The sequence below is a fragment of the Centruroides sculpturatus genome, unplaced genomic scaffold (assembly GCF_000671375.1).
Source record: "Centruroides sculpturatus isolate CEXI.00-Female unplaced genomic scaffold, Cexi_2.0 scaffold13, whole genome shotgun sequence".
In the NCBI taxonomy this organism is placed as follows: domain Eukaryota; kingdom Metazoa; phylum Arthropoda; class Arachnida; order Scorpiones; family Buthidae; genus Centruroides; species Centruroides sculpturatus.
In genome coordinates, this window is record NW_019384405.1 from 667379 (window position 1) to 688756 (window position 21378).

General features: G+C 30.3%; 1 protein-coding gene across 1 annotated transcript in view; it reads left to right on the forward strand.

Annotated features, from left to right (window-relative positions):
- Positions 1 to 21378, forward strand: part of LOC111618789 (stress-activated protein kinase JNK-like) — a 45873-nt gene that overhangs the window by 19821 nt on the left and 4674 nt on the right. Inside the window, exons 3-8 of the mRNA XM_023360359.1 lie at positions 11085 to 11365; positions 13685 to 13814; positions 16014 to 16072; positions 17014 to 17152; positions 18794 to 18959; positions 20490 to 20561. Of these exons, the coding sequence (XP_023216127.1) occupies positions 11196 to 11365; positions 13685 to 13814; positions 16014 to 16072; positions 17014 to 17152; positions 18794 to 18959; positions 20490 to 20561 (736 nt within the window). The 5' untranslated portion in view covers positions 11085 to 11195. The remainder of the gene's footprint in view (positions 1 to 11084; positions 11366 to 13684; positions 13815 to 16013; positions 16073 to 17013; positions 17153 to 18793; positions 18960 to 20489; positions 20562 to 21378) is intronic.

The window sequence follows — 21378 nt, forward strand, 5'->3', positions numbered from 1 at the left end:
CTATATTTCAGAAACAGTAGTCTTTTAAGAAGTTTTTAATCTGAGAAAAACAGTCCAAGTTGGATTTACATTTGAAGAGATTCCTTAGATAGTCAAACAACATGCTATAATAACTGTTCTGTATTTTAAGATTGTCTATTAATTTAGCAATGTATTTTTTATATTTTGATTAGTTTGTTATGTATAAATCTTATTTAATAATAAAGAAAACCAAATAAAAATAAAGTATTTTTATATTTATTTTTAATTTAAATTATCTGGTTTGGCTTTGACCAATAATTTTTTATCATCTTGTATGTTTCAAATTGTTAATAATTAAGAGCTCTGTTAAATTGGACATGTTTACTAGCTACTGTACTTGCCAACATGCAAACTTGTAAAAAAACATATAGGCCTATGCAGAAAGTGCCAATTACATTGGACTCATAATTCCACTTGCTTATTACTCTGTAGTAGCAAGGTACTAAACATAGTGCTACATTGTTGCCAGCGATAGCATAATTCTGCTATGCATTGTGCTTTTTAGCCTGTTTAATGGTGCCAAACTGTAGCAACTAAAGAAAAAGAAAGTCTCTAGCAACAACTTTAAATTTTTTAGTTTCAACACTGATGCTGTCAGGTGCTGATTTGTTGAAATTTAAAATGTCAAGAAAGTGGAACTGTAATGATATTAATTTTTTAGTCATTTATGAACAGTATCCACTATTATGGAATATAAAATATCCCAATTATGTACATGTTGAAGTAATGATGTACAGTAGACATCTGTTTGCTATGTTACTTTCTGTACATGATTACACAGTGTGTTTCTTAGTCAGAGAATAAACTCTCGAGCAAGTAGCAACAAAAGTAGCTTGGCCTTCAACTTTACTTTCTGGATAAATAGAGTTTACTTGTTGAAGTAATTACATTGAGCAAGTTTAAGGGTGCGACTATGCAGATGTGAATTTAGAGCGAGTGAGAGGTTGCGAGTGATTTAGTTTTCGCAAAGGAAAACCATGCACAAACGAGAAGTGAGAAATAATGCTAGCAAGAACGAATTTTTGGTTCTCGCATATATCTGACAGGTTTTGATATTTATCATGTCTTGCCTCTTCTCACCACATATTCTCGCTCGCTTGGAAAATTTGCTCGTTCGCGTCTCCATAGTCGCACCCTAACATCAGTGAGTAAATTCATCAGCAAGTCACTGCTAACTCCCCCGGTATAACTGAGCATTAAGATATACCAGATGTTCTGTATGATTGTATAATCTGTTAGTCCACAAATACAAATATAATGCATGCCATTCTTCTTGATGTAATATTTATACAAATTGGACCATATTGCCAGATTATTTGCAGACTTTCTACAGGCTATAATTCCAAATATTTACTAAAATTATGAAAAAATTATATAATTATTAAAATTTTAACTTTAAAAATATCCATTAATGTCATAAATCAGGCCTTTTAGAAGTCTGAACAACTTTAACAGTTTAAATCCCAAATACTTTTAGATTCTGCATGATCATTTCAGGTCAACGATCAAAAAAAAACTTCATCTGTTTTAAAACATATTTTGTAGATTTTAAATCTTCAACCTTTCAAGAAGTTTCTGGTTTTGTTATAGTGTTATTTAATGGATTCAATTGTTCTACTCTTCCTATTCCTTCACATTTATGCTTTCTATTCTCATCATCTTTGATAATTTTTTAATAGTCCAAGAAAAGTTCCTATAGATTAGTTATACTTCTTATTTAGGGCCTATTTATAAATGGTGGACAAGTTCTTGGAATAACCAAATGATGTGCCAAATTATAGGGAAATTAAATGGCTAAGTTAATGTTTAGAAACAAATTAATTTTTCCAGAGGTAGATGGTTAGTTACAAACAAATTAATTAGTTTCAAAATCATTAACTTAGCTGTATAATAGCCTGATAATTTAGCACTTCATTTGGTTTAATTAATAATAAATACAGTAGAATCTTGTTTAAATAGATTGCAGAACAATGGATTTCTTGAAATAACAGAATTTTTTCTAGTACCATCTATCATAAACTTTGTGTATTTTTTTTTCAACATTTAGTTAATATTTAGATGTTTCCAGAAAAGTTTGGTCTTATTACATCTGGGATATGTACAGTTGAAAAATTTTACAGAAAGTCGGCAGGCTGATACAATTAAGGAGCCATCCAGTGAACATTCTGCCACTGTAGTGGTACAAGTGTAGTGCCGAAATTTGAGGTCATTGAGTCTTTCCAAGTTGTGAAGATCTTCTGATGAGTTTAAGCATAAACAAACATGCTGTACGTGACGTTGCTAATATCAAGCATTTGTTGTATTCAATAGAGAGAAAATTGGCATCAAAACAAAGATGGACATGTTTTTTAACAAATGATGAAGTAAAATGGAGTGCTAATGAACATACGTAATTTGCCTTTTTTTGTGCTTATAGTATATACAGTTTCCGTCAGCTTTGTCATACACACATACATAGCGTAATATACAATCTTTTAACATGTTTCTTATATGTAGAGGGTTAAAAACAGAAATTTTTTTCAAATAACAGATAATTTTCTGGGTCTGTGAGAAATCCATTGTTTTTCAATACAGTGGAACCTCGCTTAATGAGCATCTCGCATAACAAGCAAAACAAATTGTAAAAAATGACTCGCATAACAAGTAACAAGGAGAGGGAAAGTCCCAAATTGTGCACATGCTGTATTAGTCTCTGTTTACCACTAGTTCCACTAGCATCTTAGTGTCGCTTGTGATCACACATTTTTCCAAACTTGTGTTCACACATATTATGTATAAACATTAACAACCATAGCCCATTATATAATAAACACGCCAAACGATATGCCAAATTCTTAGGCTATGTAAAGGCTATAATTAAATATTAGAAATTAATTAATTTGACTAGAGGAAGACCGTTATACTGCCATCTTGTATTAAATTTAATGACCAATTCCAGAAATGTCTAAATTAAAAATTAATTATTTATAATTATTAAATTTAATATGAGGTGGAAGCATAACTGCCTACCTCTAGTCAAATTAATTAATTTCTAATATTTAATTATAGCTTTTTACATAGTCCAAGAATTTGGCGTATTGTTTGGTGTTCATCAGACATATTATCTGAATGCATTATCATATTTTACATTAATTTCTATGGGAAAAATTGTTTCGCATTAAGAGTAAGATTCTGGAACGAATTATGCTCGTTAAGTGAGGTTCCACTGTATAACAGATTCACAGAACAATGGGTGATTTTTAGTGGCCTGAGTGATCCATTAAAATGAGATTCTATAAATTGGATTTAGAGATGATGTTGATATATAAGCTTTTGGAATCTCTATTGTTGTTCATGTGATTCTTTGAACTTTTTTTATATATTCATGCTTTTTCTGCACACACTTTTGGTTCCTGTAAGATCTTAGTATCTTTTCCATTCAATCTCTCTCTCTCTCTCAGCTGAGAGTTGTATTGTCTTTTCCTGTTCTTACATAGTTCTTGTGTTCTTTTAATCTAATGTGTACTGTTCCTTTCTTGATGTCCTCATTTATAAATTCACTTCATTCTTTTCTTTTAGAAATATATTTTTAGAATTCTTGCCGATCCCATTGTTTTATATTTTTATATTTTTTCAACAATTATAGTTCTTTTCTTTTATTAAAAATATCTTATAAACATCATCTCTATTCATTTAATTTCTTTCTTTTATTTCATATGAGGTCAAAGAAAGTGTTATTCCTTATAATACATTTTTTTTTTCTGTATAGTTTCCATGAAAGAATCTCTAGCTTTTCATGAAAGAATCTTTTCAATTCTTTATATAGTTCAGTAGTATTGATACTGATCTTTCATTTTCTTATATTTTTTCCTCTCATTTTCCAAACTTTGATAACCAGTCCATCAAACTCTTTAGCTCTTACTTACTCCATGAGCTATTGCTATTTTTTTAATATATTATAGTTTTGGGCATATAACCTGGGGGGGGCATATTTCCATAGAAAGTTGCTAGAACAAAATAAAATCTTCATATAACTTGTCTCCACTATATGTCTCGTGCCCGTGGAAATAGCCATTGTTCCATAGGTGCAAGTTTGTGATTGCAATTTAAAATTGACCTAGAACCCCACCCTCTTTCAATTGTCTTATGAACACAAGCAATCCACAGATTATACACATGAAAATACAGTACAATATTCCAATTTCTTCCCTTTAATCATTGAATTTATCTTTCATTCAAACAAACAAAAGTATCTAAATACTTGAAGAAGTCAAATGTATTTTGCTCTATTGTACATCCTTATCTATTAAGGATTGAAATTCTGTGTGTTTACATGTATAGTATGCATATATAAACATCCCAAAGCTTAATATTTTAGTAATAAGCCAAACAGTTGCCAGATTTAATCCTGTAATCATTTGGCCTAATAGTATGCTTATTTAGTATTAGTAAGCCTATTTACTAACTTATAAATCCTTAGTAAGTAAATAGGCTGAAAGATAACTTTCATATATACAGTTTTATCTTAATTATCTGTATGTTTAAAAACTGTACCTTTTGATCTAACTCTTGTTTCTTCAACTTTAGACCTATACTTCGGTCAACAACCATCATTATCCTTTTATATCACCAGTAAAATGTTCATGTATATATGATTTTGGTATTATTCTGGAAACTTTCTAAAATTCTTTCCTTTATCTTCTAACAGCTAATTCTGTGACCAGCCATGCTATAAGTAAACCCATAGATACATATCATCTTTGTCCAAAGTATTTCTATTGAAAGTTGGAATAGATTTTATATTATTGTCTACTAAATCTGATAAGTCTCTAAAATTAATATGTTCAAACTTTTTTTCATTTAAAAAGTCTATTAGGTAGAAGCTTGAGTCTTGCTTCAGGGGTATAAAGCTTTAGAATTATTAAGACATCTGCATCAGCTATAATTCCACTTATCTTATCTACTAGATACTTTCTCTCACTATATCTGAATATCTTGTCATTCTGTTAAGGAAATCCATTACTTTTTTCCAAGATTATAGATTATCAATTTTTTTTTTTTTTTCAATAAGTGGTCTTAAGGTTCATAGATCTTTATGCATTTTAATAGAAACAAACAATCTATTGGTCAGAGCAGATCTAAGGTTTATTTATCTTTTTTCTTAAGTCAAGTATGCCTCTTTGTTTTAGTATTTTCTTAATTTGGCATTTTCTTAGAGGTCTGTATTGATATTTTCCTATTTAGCATTTCCAATGTAATATGGTCAACTCCCTTTAAACTGTCCCTCCATATGCCACCACCCCAGGTTTTCCATTAAAACTCTCAGAAAAAAACAATTTATTTTATAATAAATCAATAGTATAAACCTCCACTATCCACCAACAATGACTTAAAATAAAATAGTTGACTTATTTAATATACCCAAACTCTAGTAATATTAGCACTAGAACGAACGTTTTTGGAGTTCTTATACCTCCATCTTTAGGTTCTGCAGTCTTTCAAATGTAGAACAAGATGTTTGATGGACATATGATGACGTTTGTATCAAACGTTTTTTAATTTCTAAAAGTCAAACTTCACATATTAGACTGGTTAAAATTTAGCACTTATATGTTACTATTGGTTGGTTAGTGCTAATGACCTGTTTGTTCTTGCGCTTTGATTTTTTTGTATCTGGTATAAGGCTCTCTATGCCTGGGTTAATGTGTTTCTGGCTTTATAGTTGACGGTCATTTCCTCTCTTGCCACCTTGTAAATTTCAATTTTTTTCAGGTGCATTATTTGCATATTTTTATTTGTGTTATGTAACAGTTTTGTTTGATTCACATGTGTATGTAAGTATTTTTCCAAGACTGTAGTGGATAGAGCAGTAGTGTTTTGTCATGTTTTTTTTTATCAATGTTATGTGCTGTTGGAGGCATTGATGTAAAGGTCATATAGGGGCCCCTATATATTGTAACGGATAACAGAACAGGAAAGTGTTTACAATTAAAGTTTCTTCTGGGAGTGTACACATTTCCCTTGCATGATCATAGAGTGGATCAACACTACAAATACATTAGTGCTACCTTTACATCCCTCATAACTAGAGTCAAGGAACACCATGACTCTATTAATAGGAAATCAACTGGTATGACCTTGGCCAACCATGCATCAGACACATATGTAGAGGTTTACTTTGATAAAGCTAACCTTCTACACCAAAATGCATTACCATTGCGTCTAAAATACCTGGAGAGTCTTGAGTTATACAGGGCTATTTCTAGAAGAAGAGCTATCAACAGCAGGGACACAGCTCCTGTGTCGCATGTCTGGAGGGCAGTATTTGAACATATTTAGCAATTGTGTAATGTTTTTTGTAAACAGTTCCATTTTATTATATATATATATATACAGGAAAAGTCCTAATTATTGAATTTTAGTGGTTCGAATTCTCAATAGTTTGTTAATTAGGATGTTCTTTATTTAGGATTGTCAGAAATTTTATTAAATGTCAAGTTGGAAAAAAATTAAACAGAATATTGTAGAACATACATAAAATTTAAGTTAAATAAACATATACAAAACTTAAAAAACATGATACGATATATACGAAATTATATAAAGGTACGTCTCTAAAGCCTGTTACCAGTGTGCAACTCAAATAAAACAAAAAGAATGAAAAAAACAGCTCTTCACAAATGTTTTTGAACCTTAAATTGTTCTTCTTCAGGTGAACTTCAAATTTCCGATGGAATGCGGAGGAAAGGAGCTTTAGATATATGATCTGAATGTTGTATATGGTATTATGAACTCTTGGCAAGTAAACTCAGCAATATTTGCTTGCCTTTCTTGCTTTTAAGTAATTTAAATGTTGCCGATTCCATTTCAAGAAATATTTTTGTTTGTCTGCTTCTTTTGATGCTTGGATGAACATCTCTAATGTATTAAGGGTGGCATTTACCTCAGACCTTTTGGGCCGATTGCACAGACAAAGTTTAGAGGCCGACGGCGGTTTACAGATCGGGTAGACCGCTGTTCAGAAAAATTTCATTGCAGAGACGGCGTTTCTCGCCTGCCGCAATGTAGACAGCGATTAGAAATAAGTTATTTGACGTACTTTCTAGACTCACTGGACAGCAGGTTTAGAGGGCTTTTCAATTTGAGTGGTAGCTTCGTTTGTGGAAAAGTTTAGATAAAAACAGATATCTTTCCTTCGATAAATGTTGTAAACGGTACGAATCAACAATATTATTCATTAATTAATTGCTCAGTGCAAAAACAACAAAATTAAATACTTTAAATTTGTTTTAAATGTTCCAATTTCGACATTCAAATGGGTGAAGACTTAAAACTTCAATTTAATTTAAATCAGATGCATTTATTTACAATTCCAGTATCGTGTCGGTTATAAAACGTTAATGCATTTCCAAGTCATTGTACTGTTAAACAAAAGAGACAATTTTAATAATTACAGAAATCTGTTTATAGATATTAAAAAAATGCAATATTAAGACAGTAATAAGATGTCGAAATAATTCCTTAAAAATCTATTCTGAAGACGAATTTCGAATTCAGTATAAATTTTCTAAATATGGATTTGTTCATATTTTAAATCATATTGGCGACGAAATTAAATATCGAAATGGAAAAGGATTGTCATTAATTGCCGAACAATGATTTTGACGGCCTTAAGCTTTCAGAATATAGCTGACGACCATTTCTGATGTCACGAAGAAATAACCCGATTGGCCGAACGACTCCTAAAACGGGAGTAATAGCGAAGTAAGTAAGAGCCAATGTTTTGCCGAAGTTCGTTTAGAGAACGGTCAGAAATAGACCATCATTGTCTTTGCAACGCATTTTAAACTGCGGTTCAGCCAGCCAACAGCTATAGGCCGTTCGTTGATAAACGTCGTTTAATGTAAACTCTGTCTCTGCAATCGGTCGTTTCAGTAGCTTTACTGGCAGAGCCTAATCATTTTCCTCATCCACGTCATCTTCAACTTGAAGTGATGCAGCTTCATGTTTAGCCATTTCGCTGTTATCTTCTAATGATACAACACATCTGTCCTCAGTTTGAACAAAATTATCAAATGTCATATCTTCCAAATGTAATATGTTGGTTACTTCTGTCCAGTTGCCAATAAAGTCATCATTAATGCTTTCATAATTTCATTAAATCCATCTTGAACTGAAAAACCAGCTTTTTTGAAACAACTTTTAACAGTGATTGGTTCAATGCTGTTCCAAACTGAACACAATTGCTGCATGGCCTGCAAAATGTTTTTACTAACGACAGTTTATTTCCATCTATTTGACAGATCATATACCACCGAACAAGCTATCATCTGGTTCTTTACTAAGGTGATCACACCTTGATCTATTGGCTGAAGCTTGCTGGTACAGTTTAGTGGAATTGTTTCTTGCTTACATTAACCAATCAAGAAGTTTTCTATCAAGCTCATTATATGTGCATGGTCGTTCTCTAAGTCAATGTAGTCCTATTAACAGTGAATTTTTTCAATTTTTTTTTTTCACGTTGTGAAAGTATGGTTGGAAAGCTTGATTTTGGAATGCAATATCAAGTTTATTTTCCCTTCTGTCGACCACTTTCAAAATTTACAGCTTCTGCACATGGAGAGTTGCTTTTGTTTTCATTTCTGATCTGCCATTGTACATAAGATATTGTAAAAAAAAGTATGCATCAAAAATTTCGGAATTCAAATTTTCAAATAGGTTAAAATTGAGTGGTTTTTCTTGCATAGCATTTGAACAGTACTTACCGGTGGATAAAGGTGTGTGATGGTGATCACTACAGTATGTCAAAATTTAGTGGAATGAATATGCAATTTGATAAAGAAACATAAATTGTTCTCTCTGTAAATGAAAACTGATCTTTATTCACCATCGATCAAGTGTTTCAAATGCCAAGATGGAGGGCAATGCATAAAGTAGAGATTGCACAATTGGTATTGATATTATTGAATGTTTGTGCAATGGTGTTTGTCTAACATGACTAAATGCAAAAAGTACTTGAAAGAATACAAAAAATGCATATAAATAAATAGGAAACTGTCGGGACCTGAAGAAAAGTTGGTTCATTATTAGGACTTTTCCTGTATTATATTTGTCTTATCATTATATATCAGTACTCCAGTTGTTTTGGAGTATATTTTATTTCAGCCTTTTGTTATTTATAAGCATTTAACCTTTTTGTATGTGTTGTATTTTTTTTTTGTAACTATTTTTAATTTATAACTTATTAATGCATTCCTGCACATAAAATGTTCTTATACAACAAACATCATTTAAATTTCTGTTTTTGTTCAATTTGTGTTATACCAGTAGAATCCAAAGATGGCCTTTGTAAAGGTTGAAAACATTTGTTCTTCATTAAATGTTTTCATTCTTTTAACTGGATTTTACGTTTGGGAGTATTGTAGTATTATATATTACCGAGCCGTGCCTTGGACCCTGGAGTTATCCTTCAGTATTTTAAATGACTAGAAATTCTTGTCTTTAACAGCTGTAGAAAAGTATTAGAAAAAACAATAAAAGCTAATTTGAGCCCAATAAATGGTAAGAAACTTTCTACTTGGCCAGTAAATCAGCAATTCTATCAGGAATTGCTAGAGAAAGCAAGAAAAACTATTGCAGGCTGTCAGTTCAGAGAGATGCAAACAGCACTCTTAGAGAAATGCTGAAGTGAACTGACAAGAGTCAAGTGTCTTCAAGGCAACCCAACTGTCAGAAACAATATAGATAATCTTATTAATGGGACAGCTCTGTAAGATGGTACAAACACCAATTAGTAACTAACATTTTAACTTGAAACATAGTATGGAATTTGCTCATTATAGAAATCCCTACCTGAGCATCTAACCAGACTAAATCCCGTGGACAAAAGTTTTTATTATCCACATACAAATTAAGGCAACCAGAAAAGATCAGATGATGCTTATCAAACATGAACTGAGTTGACAGAAAACAGCAAACTAAATACATGTTACAGTCTGTAAATTGTTAAACACCCACAAACACGTATACATATACATAACAGCCCACATAAAAATAATAATGTATTTTTGTGTGTATAACTTGTGGCAGCATCTAACTCGTTACAGAAAGTTTTTAGAACAAAAATAAAAACTTTTGCCTAACTCATCCATATCTACGGGAGTGGTTATTGTTTCATACGAGTAAGTTTGTAATTGCAATCTAAAATTGGCATATGATTCATATTTCCTCTTTAATTGTCTTCAAAACACAAATAAACTGTAGATTATATGTACAAAAATACAATAACAGTTTTTATGTTGGCTACTCCTTGATCTTTGATATATCATTAGGCACCAATATCAACCGAGTATGTTATGACACATAATCGTGAGTGTATATGGACACTGGTTAAGTGAATCGGAAGGGATTGATTCGTCTGAAATTTTAAACAAATGCAAGTACCGATTTTTAATTTGCCATACTGATGGTTTTATTCATCTTTTTGCTCTTTCTTTTTATTTTTTATTTTTTTCCCTATTCTTGCTTCACCCAAATTTGGGATGGCAGTTAACCTTCATGCTCCTTTGACTCCTATGCCTATGAATTTACTAACAATGATATTATTGTTCTTTTGACTAGTTACTTCATTTCATCTTGCTACTATATTTCTGAAGAACAATGATAACATAATAGAAAATTAGAAAAGTAGTTGCAAAATTCAATTGAAATGCATGATTTGCTTGGGATAAAAACTTTTTAGAAAATTCTATTGCTTTCAGACTCCGCTCATTAACAAAAGAAATCTTTTTAAGTTACGATGCTGGACATGAAGCTGGAAAATTCAAGTTTTCTAAAAAGTTTTCTCTTTGTACAGCAGTTTGAATTGGATTTATGTTTGAAGGACATCATTAACAAATATGTAATTATAAAATCAGAAACTAAATGAGATATTAATATACAGTACTTTTTATCTGATAACTAGTAATAGAGATTAAATAAATGTTAAAGTACATTTTATGTTATTTGTAAATTTAATAATAATAAATTTTAGTTTTGCTTATTTAAAAATGCAATTTTAAACGTTTTTATTATTTAAATTTCAGATTCTGAAGATAGCAATGAGTGGAGTGCATTCACTTTCCAATCATCATAAATCACAGTTAACTTTAGCTTCCATTTAAATCTCGGTTAGCGGTAACTATTGCCAGCAACTAATGCAATTGACTTCCAAACAATCAGAAGAAAGTAGTAAGGAAAATATGTCTACCATGAGTAAATTTTCTACCCTCTTTTATACGGTAGAAGTCGGAGATACAAAATTCACTATTCTTAAAAGATATCAGAATTTAAAGCCGATAGGATCGGGTGCTCAGGGAATAGTGTGGTAATTAATTAATTAATTTTCATTTTTATTATTATAATAATTTAATTATTTTAACATGCATCGAGTAAAGATCATAAATATTTTTATAAATAAAATTTATCTCTGTCTATACTTTTATACCCTTTTTTGAATCATTATAATCATATTTTATCTTGATATAGTTTTTATTTTTTTATATCTCATTTGATATAAGTAAGCTTGTTTTGTATGATAAATACTTGATGAATTGTGATGATCAAAGATATTCAGTAGGATATTGAAATTCTATTTCATTTGTACAGTTACTGTTTAGAAAACATTACACAAAGACTTATTTTATCATCATCATCTGACTTGAAAGTTATTTAATAATATGGGTATTCCTTGTATAACATTGTATAGTAGAGCATCGATTATCCGACTCAATTGGGGACTCAGGTTGGTCGGATAACCGAACAGAAGGAAAAAAATTATTAGTATAGTATATTAGGACATTAGTATATCCCATGTAATTAGTTTATTGGTATATCGCTATTAATCAACTTCGCGTTGAATTTTCATCGATGTTTAGCCAACAAATTTTTTTTTTTTTTTAATAATCATTGCTATTGTATCGTTAAAAATTATTTTTAAATTATTTTATTGCTCACGAAACAAACAACCACTCATAATTAGAAAATTAAGTCTCGTTTAAATACTGGCCTCCCTTCAATGGTCGAGCCGTTGATGTCAGCTAAAACACGCAAAAATTTAACAAAAATAATATTAAAGTAGCCAAGACATAGCCAAATATTGTAATGCCATATCTCTAGCGGGAATTTGAAATTTGCCAACTAGAATGGTTGGTTAACCGATGTGACGGATAATCGATGCTCTACTGTAGTTACATTTGGAAAAAGTACTGTGTTACATGAATCAGTACTACACAAAACAAAGGACTAGTGCAAATCGTGGAGTGGTTTTTTTTTGTTACTAAGAGAAATATCTTTATTAAAGCAATCAATAATTAACTGATAATCCCAATTAAAAGTACTCTATTAATTAAACATTAATATTAGTTTTAGTTAAATGAGGGAATTTTCTTTTTTCAAAGTATCTTCGTCATCTGAGCATTTTTGGTGATCTCGATCGGAAATATCAGCAAAAACTTCATATTTTTTATTTTTGTCGTAAAAAATTTTTAATAAATGACAAAATGAAATATGTTAATTGAAAATTTAGTTCTAGAGGGTCGTGTTTGTTCATTCGAGTACCGAGCTATTCTTTTCCAGAATTTGTGTTCGAATGCTGAATTGTTCAATTCAGAACAGTTTGATACTGCTGTATTTTGTTCATAACTTTAATGAATTACTTACTTACCTGTGGTGAAAAAAGTTTACTAATACTTAGATAAAATGTTTAAATAGATTAATCTTTGTATTTAGTAAAGTTTATCTTAACAGCTAAAATCTGAAAGTAACGACAACGTCCAGTTGATAGAAAAGCTAGGACTAGAAAGAAAAAATTTGAACTATCAGTTTTCATTAAAGTAAACCTGATGAAAGGCATAAAACAAATTTAAAATTTCAATATTCTAAAATCCATGGGCAAATTTGAGACAACACACATACGTACTTGAATAAAAAAAGAAAAAAGAATATTGAATAACAGAGTTTGCACTTAAAAAGTTATGAAATTCTGTACGGAGAATTTCCCAAATTCTTCAACCGTGTTGTATGGGGGATTTCCCCAATTTTCGAACCCATGTTTTTGTTATATTCTGTTATCTTTAGAATGATCGGCTTTGTCTCAATTTGTGTGTGGTTGCTGTATTTGATAAGTTTTCTTCACTATATCTTATTTGTAGTTACATCTTTCTGCAGTCCCTTTTTTCTTGTCTATGTTTACTTCAAATAATGTATATCCATTTATCTCATGCTGGTTTTCTACTTTCCTCTGATCTCCATGTTTGACTTATCATCTGAGATAACTTTTTTATCTCTTCTCATGACATGTCCATACCATTAAAGTTTTCCTTTTTTGTATTCTGTAGGCAATATCAGTTATTTTTAACTGTACCTTGAATGTACTCATTTCGGATTTGGTTAGATTTCCTTACCCACACATCCATCTAACTTGCTATTTATATTCTTGTTAGTCTTCTTTAGAATGTTATCTGTTAATATCAACTTGAAAGCATTGATTTTTAAATGTAATAAATCTAAAAGTATTCAAATTTAGTTGTCTTCTCTTCCCTTTTCTTGTTGTGAATTATAAGAAGGCTTTTAATTTATTCATATAAATTATAAGAAATTTATTAAATTTTAAATTAATAATATTTTAATTAATTTTTTTTTATAGTGCTGCTTATGATACAGTTACCGAACAGAATGTGGCCATAAAGAAACTCAGTCGACCATTTCAAAATGTCACTCATGCTAAAAGAGCCTACAGGGAATTTAAATTAATGAAGCTAGTTAACCATAAAAATGTATGTTTTATTTCATGGAAAATATTAATTTTTTTACTTAAAATTATTATTTTTATTAAGACTGTTTCAATTTGAACTGAACTTTATTAAGCTTAGTTCACACTGAGCGCAATTCACTGGTGAAAGTGAAAAACAGTGAATAACTGGTGAAACACGACTCATTTGACGGGTTATTCACTCTGTTTTTCGCTTTCGCCAGCAAATCACGCTCAGTGTGAACTAAGCTATACTGTGCTATTTAAATTGTTACTATGCAATGAATTGTCACTTTACAATATGTTTACAATACAATCAAATGACTGTATAATGGACTCGCCATAATAAAATAAGATTCCATGTGGATAAATATTCACTTTATAATGGTATATGATTGCCACTAACCCAGATCATAAGTTATAAGTGAATATTGTTCACTTATAAGACGATCAGTGATGCAAATAGAGTAATACCCCAATATTCCAACTTCTTATTTTGTTATCACTGTAGTAAATGATGTTCTTTAGTGCCCATCACAAAATCTATGTATTACTTTTGACTACATTTGTGAAAACTTTTTCATCAAAGGTGATGTTTTCTTGTCACAGATAATTCAGTACAGTTTTGGTGTAATGAGAACTTGTTTGATCAGGCCGGAAAGCATATTCTGCTTGATAATGTATCTTCTGGCCATCCATCTAATTCTTTCAAATATAAAGAATCAGGCAACATCCTATACATTAATTTAAATATCACTGGGCGTTGATAGCAAAACTTTCTTCTGATTAGGGCTCGACATTGTATTTCAAACAAAACTTTGCTCTCGGATTTCTTTTTTTTGGAAAACTTTATATCAGCAGGTGAAGAGGTGATGATATGGATATAAAATTTCATGTTACTATTGATCATTGGCCGTGAAAGAATGAAATAGGATTCATCATTTAAAATGAAGATCTTTTCGTAGGACTTTTGCAATAACCTTCTGCACTTTATCTTTGTCAGTGGTCATTGCATGTGCCATTCTGTCTAGAATTATCTGTTGCTTTTTACATTTAATGTAATTTTTTTCTTCCAGAGCCTCGTGAAACAAAACTAGTGAAATTTTCAGTTTCATTGAATTGAAATTTTATTGCTGTCATCAAATGTCCTCTTGGAAGAAGGCCGAGTAGGAAGGATCAATTCTTTCAACTTGGCTTTTCTTTAGAATTTTCGCTTTTCTACCAAACCCCTTTCTTCTTTGTGGTGATAATCCACTTTCAAAACATTAGAGAATACAATATATTGTTTTCAGAACTCCTTCGTTTGCAAAATGGTTTGTGGTAAACTTTTCTCCTAATGTTTTGTTTAACGTGTAAAAGTTTTACACTCTTCTCTTAGTAGTAAAGCATCTTTTGTTGCCATTTTAAAAGAAGTAGAAAATCGAATGCAGAAAAAGATTCAGAAATGTTATAAAGCACTCCATGCACTTTCAGATTCTAGCACGTGCAACATAATTAAAAATTATTGGCGTCTGTTAGAGCCCAAGATATTGTGTGTGGATTTTTTTCCAGACACCATTATTATTGTGTTTACATTGTAATATTTTATAATTTAGTGGATTCTTTGAAATGGATTATTATAAAGCAAAAATTTACTGTATAAATTTACATTTGTTATTTAAATTCAAAAAATTTTATGAAGAAATTATTGAATGAAATATTGTAGTAAATGTAATCAGTCACTTCTAGCTTAAAGATTATAATTGGTCCTGACATCATTGGTTGATGGAAATGACTTTTAATCAAACATTATACTTATATATGTGTGTATGTGTACGGTACATCTCCCAGTCTGTGGTCATAAAAATATTTAGAATAACATTTTACACCGAGTATTGTAATAATAATTTATCTGTAATAATTTAAAACATTTGGAATTATTCTTTCAGTATTAATTTTTTGATGTGTACCATTTCTGAGTGATAGTCATGGGTAAAGCTATTAATAAAAATAATTCTCAATCAATTTAAAATTACCATATTGCTAGCTAAATTGACTATTCAGTTAAAGAACAGACACTTGCCATATTTACTATTTGTCACTGAATTGTACAATGGTCATTAAAATGATCATTCTCGTATGATCGTTAAACAAGAAGTGACTGACAGTTGGATACATATATAGAATATTTCAAATAAATTTTTTTTAATGATATTTCAAGAATTTTATTTGTTCTGAATTTCAGATTATTGGACTTCTCAATGCATTCACACCTCAGAAATCACTAGAAGATTTCCAAGATGTGTAAGTGATTGTGAGTTTTTCTATATTATTATAAAGGATACTGCATTTCTCTCAACAGTTTTAAGTATATTAAAGTAAAATAAATTAATAAGGAATATTCTATGGATATTTCTTATCATTTTATTTTGTTTTAGGCCATCGTTTATAGTAAGTAACTTTTGTTTATTTTTTGAACAAATGAAAACTTGATAGCATAAAGAAGTGCCTGTTTGTGTTTTGGATTAGTTTAATTAACTTAATAAACAAAAATGTATATTTAAAAAATACTAATGTCAGTTTGTTTTTAAGTTCTTACTTGAAAGAGTGTACTTTTTTTCATAAAATCAGAGAATATTTTCTATTATATTTCACAATATTTTCAATTATATGGCATCACTAGCCAAAACACTTGGTGTTGCCTTGAGAATTACACTGAAGATGGTAATTGAATAAAATTCTTTGGATATATAATGGCATATATTGTATGACACATATAACGATAACATAGGAAATTTTCTTAGATGGAAATACTGTGTGTGAATGGTTTAAAGAATATATGTATATAATGCAAACCACTAGCCAAAATTAATGTTAAATTACCTGATTTTTTGGGGGGCTGTTAACTTAAGGGGTTGCCCGAGATATCTCGGGTTATGGGCTTAAGGGGTTAGTATCTGTTTAAAATTAATGTAATTTGCAACACTATGAGAAACTTTAAAAAATAAAATCTTTGCTGTCCCATATTGAATTACGATTTGATTACGGGCTTTAAGAATATTCCTTTATATGAGATGTAAAATGTGTTAAAAAAGTTTGAAAAAACACTATGTTCACCATTATATCTTATATGAAATGGTAGTAAATAAGAGAGAATTTTTCAATTTAATTTAAAATATATATTTTGAGTTGTAAATTAATTCAGAATGTTTTAATTTTGACTTTCATTATATATTTTTTATTAGATACTTGGTAATGGAATTGATGGATGCAAATCTGTGCCAAGTTATCCAGATGGATTTGGACCATGAAAGAATGTCCTATCTTCTATATCAGATGCTATGTGGTATAAAACATTTACATTCTGCTGGAATAATCCATAGAGTATGTAATATTAATCTATTATTCATTATAATTGATTTTAAATTTTCTTTTTAAATATTATCATCGCATAAATTTCATAAAATTCTTATTTTATTATTGTATAAAATTTATTCTAAAATTATTTTTGATAAGACTTCATCCGAAATTTGAAAATTATAATTATCGCGTATAGAAATTATATAATTCCGAAGGTAGATATTACGTTATTGTAATTGAATTATTCATTTTGTTAATTTCTTAAAATTGATAAACAGATATTGGTTCATTCTGACGATGATGTTACAGAAATTAAATTTTAAATGTTAACTCAAAGCATGTATGCAAATTTGATTTAGTACAATTTATATATACAATGTAGTAAAGTAAGATTTTAAAAAAATAACAGAACAAAAGTAACAATAAAAATAAAAAGATTGTGATCCAACAGTACTTGATTCGGGGAACTTTATAACAGATCTTTCATACATAGGAGAGTGTTTTCACATCTTTGGTCATTTATGCACTTGAAAGGAATCCAAATGCATAAATGCTAAAGAAAACACACTCAAATATGAAGGAATGATATTGTTCTTTCGGATTTGTAAATCTCTAAGGTATCCATTTCTTTTAATTCTACATGATTATCAGTTGGCTATATTAACCAGGCTTTCTGTAGGTTAACATGGCTATCTGGTTCCAATACAAATGTCAACAATGTGACTGGGAGTTCCCTTTTTTAAGTTGTCATGTGCTTTTATTCAAGTCCTTAGGGGGTTGGAAGTGACTCCAATATATTTCAAATCCTTGTTGAACATTCTCAACAACAGTTCACAAAAATTACACAGACATAGCCTGAAGCAACGACACCAGAATTTGTTACCGAAGAAATCATATAATTTACAGACTCCTCAGAAATGACAAGGAGATAATAGGAGAGTCTATGACACCTGGGATATATAGCATTTTTGTCAAAGACAATAGTTTTGGTTATTTATTTTGGTTTAACTTATCCCAATTACTGTTACGCACGCTTGTAATAGCAGTCCAGAAGTTTATCGATTCTGTTAGAATAAAAGATTTTGTCTGGGCATGTAGCCAGTTGTGCATCACTGCTTTTACCTTTTCATTAATTTCAAATTTATGACCATATAGTACTTCTTTTAGAAGTAAAAAAGTGATGATTAGTTGTGAAGACCAGGGACCGTATTCTGGTCACTGTCTCTGGTCTCTTACAAGCTGGTCGCTGATTAGCTAATCCAAATGATTAGCCAATCGGCGACCGGCTTGCGAGAGACCAGAGACAGTGACCAGAATACGGCCCCAGGCTCTACAGTGAACAGAGAAGGTCAAATTTTCTTTTTTCAGTAGTTTGCACTGTTCTCAATTATGAGGACATATATTGTCATAAAGCAATAAAACTACTTTGGACAGCAGTCCTCTAAACTGTTGTCCAAATTGCATTTAGTGCAAATTGCAAGCTTCAGCTTCTCTTCAAGTAAAGTGCAATATGTGGCAATTTTAGTCTCTGTTTACAAAAATCACAATAATAGTATCTTTCATGCCCCAATTCAGTTAGATTGATGATGATATATATGTTTTTAATTATTATTTTATCTTATTTAATTTAGATTTTACAAATAATGTTCATTGATTTAATTTCAGGATTTAAAACCAAGTAATATTGTAGTTAAATCAGATTGTACATTAAAAATTCTTGACTTTGGACTTGCAAGGACAGCTGGAACAACGTTTATGATGACTCCTTACGTAGTAACAAGATACTATCGTGCACCTGAAGTTATACTTGGAATGGGCTATAAAGAGAACGGTTTGTATAAAATTAATTATATAAAATATTTGTAAATACCTGTGTAGTGATGAGTATTGTAGGATGATTTATATTGTACTTTCTTCAAAACCAAACTTGTATAAACCACAACAGCATGACTCAGACTTATAAAATGGAATGAAAAAGTTAAATTCTGAGATGTTGTCACTGTATTTTAAAGGTTTGAGTCATGCCATTATATTAGTCCAAAGACAAATTAAAGAAGGTTTAACTATAAAAATTGAAAAATAGATCCTGTGAGGTCTGTCTCCTGGAGGGTTAACAAATTGCTAACTTGTGCATTTTGAAAACTGACTTGATTTTTTTATGAGGAGAGGTTAAAAACAAATTAGAGTTGTTGCTTACCAGCGCTTTTCTGTTGCTCATGTCAAAAATATTCATATTATGTTGTAACTTATTTTTCCTGTGTTTAGGGTCTTCAAAAAAAATGGTACTATTTTAAATTACTGTAATTATGTTCGTTATTACCTGGGAAGTATACCAATCGATAGAGTAACTGTTTGGATTTCATTTATCATCTGCATTCAAATGTCTTTTTGTCTACTGCCTTTAGGAAGTGCCATAAACAAAAATGGAAACTTCGCAACTGAAAAGGCAATGTGTTCTGCAGTCCACAAAGTCAGAATGGGTCGTCATTGTGCCACAAGAATGTTTTTCTTACATTGTAAATCACTTTGAAATTGTCTGAAAATTACATTCATATGTTTACACAACGACAACTGACTACGACTTTGCAAACTACAGAATGCAAAACACTTTGTGTTGCAGAGTTGCTATTTTTTTTTTTACAGTGCTTCCTAGAGGCAGCAGATAAAGATGTTTATATGCATAACGAAGATGAAACAGGACATTTTATATCAATTGATGTATATTGCATACTTCTCAGGTAATAATTAACATAATTACAATAATTTAAAATGATAACATTCTTTTTAGAAATCCTATAGATTGTTCTTGTCTTGCTGCAATCGGTTGTTGCAAGTGAATTGCGAAGCAAATCAGCATTGTTATCTTTCGGCAGAAAAACGTGTCATTTTACCATTGCAGTGAGAGAATTTTTAAGATTAAACAAGACCTTGACATTTGATACACCTTACTTGTTGGACTTGTGACATGATTTTTATCTGTTCCCAAAAATTAATTTATCTACTTTAGAAAAAAGATTTGAAGACTGTGGACATCCAGAACACTGTAACATTTGAAGATGGTCTCTTCTGAAGACTTCTGTGACTATTTTGGACTCTGGTTTATCTAAATGAATAGCGTATAAGGTGTTGCTTGAAAGCACTCTGAAGAGAATAAATATTGAAATTGTTATATGTAAAAGAATATATAATATTAAAAAATAATTCTCATTTCTTTTTAGCAACATCTCATATTTATATAATGTAATGTTTTACTACATAAGAATAATTATATAGGATTAAACAAAAATACAAATATATGTTGTTCTATTTTCTAAATTTACAATATAACTAATTTATTAATTTTATTTTCTTTCTTTTAAAGTGGATATTTGGTCAGTGGGTTGCATTATGGGAGAAATGATCAGAGGAGCCGTTCTGTTTCCTGGAACTGACCGTATCTTTTAATTTTATTTACTTTTAATGATGATATAAAATTAAATAATTTTGGAATCAATTTAAAATACCGTATATCCTTGATTCTAAGATGCACTGCAAGGTTCTGTTTTAATGGAGGGGGAAAAACTTATAAGTAATCAGTTTTATTAAATTTTGTTAAGTAACAACAAGTTAAAAATAAGTAAAATCTGAATTATTTATTGTAACATTGTCACAATTGTGGGCTGCAATTTTTAATCGTATTTTAATTTAAAAATTAATTAGTGCCGCCGACCCCCAAGCTTTCCGTATCTGGTCTTGATTATTATCTGTCTGTCTCTGTTTTTGAGATTAATGAAGAACAGACGGATGACAGTGAGGATTTATGAGTCTGCAATTTGAAAATTACCATCCAACAAATTCCATAAAGCGATTAGTGTTTGCTAACTCTATTTCTATACTATTTTGCACAAACAGTAGTTATTTATTACAATGCTGTATTATAATATTATCATGAAAACTCTTCAAAAGTTAAAGAGCATTAAATTTTTTTTATCAGCAAGATTAATTTGAATTGGTGTGACCATCTATATATATATAAAAATGGACATGTATGTCCCTATATTTCACTTTTTCGCAAAAACTACACATCGCACATGAATGGTGTTTGTATGTGGTAGTAGCCCCAAGTCTCTATTCGTGCATAGGGGTGGTTGCATCTCGATAGCTATAAGGGTGCAGGAGATATGGGCTTGAAAGTGGTTGAAAGTGGCTTTCTATTTTGAATGTTTTGTTTGAATTTGTTCGAATTTAATTCGAACAATGTTCAAATTTGT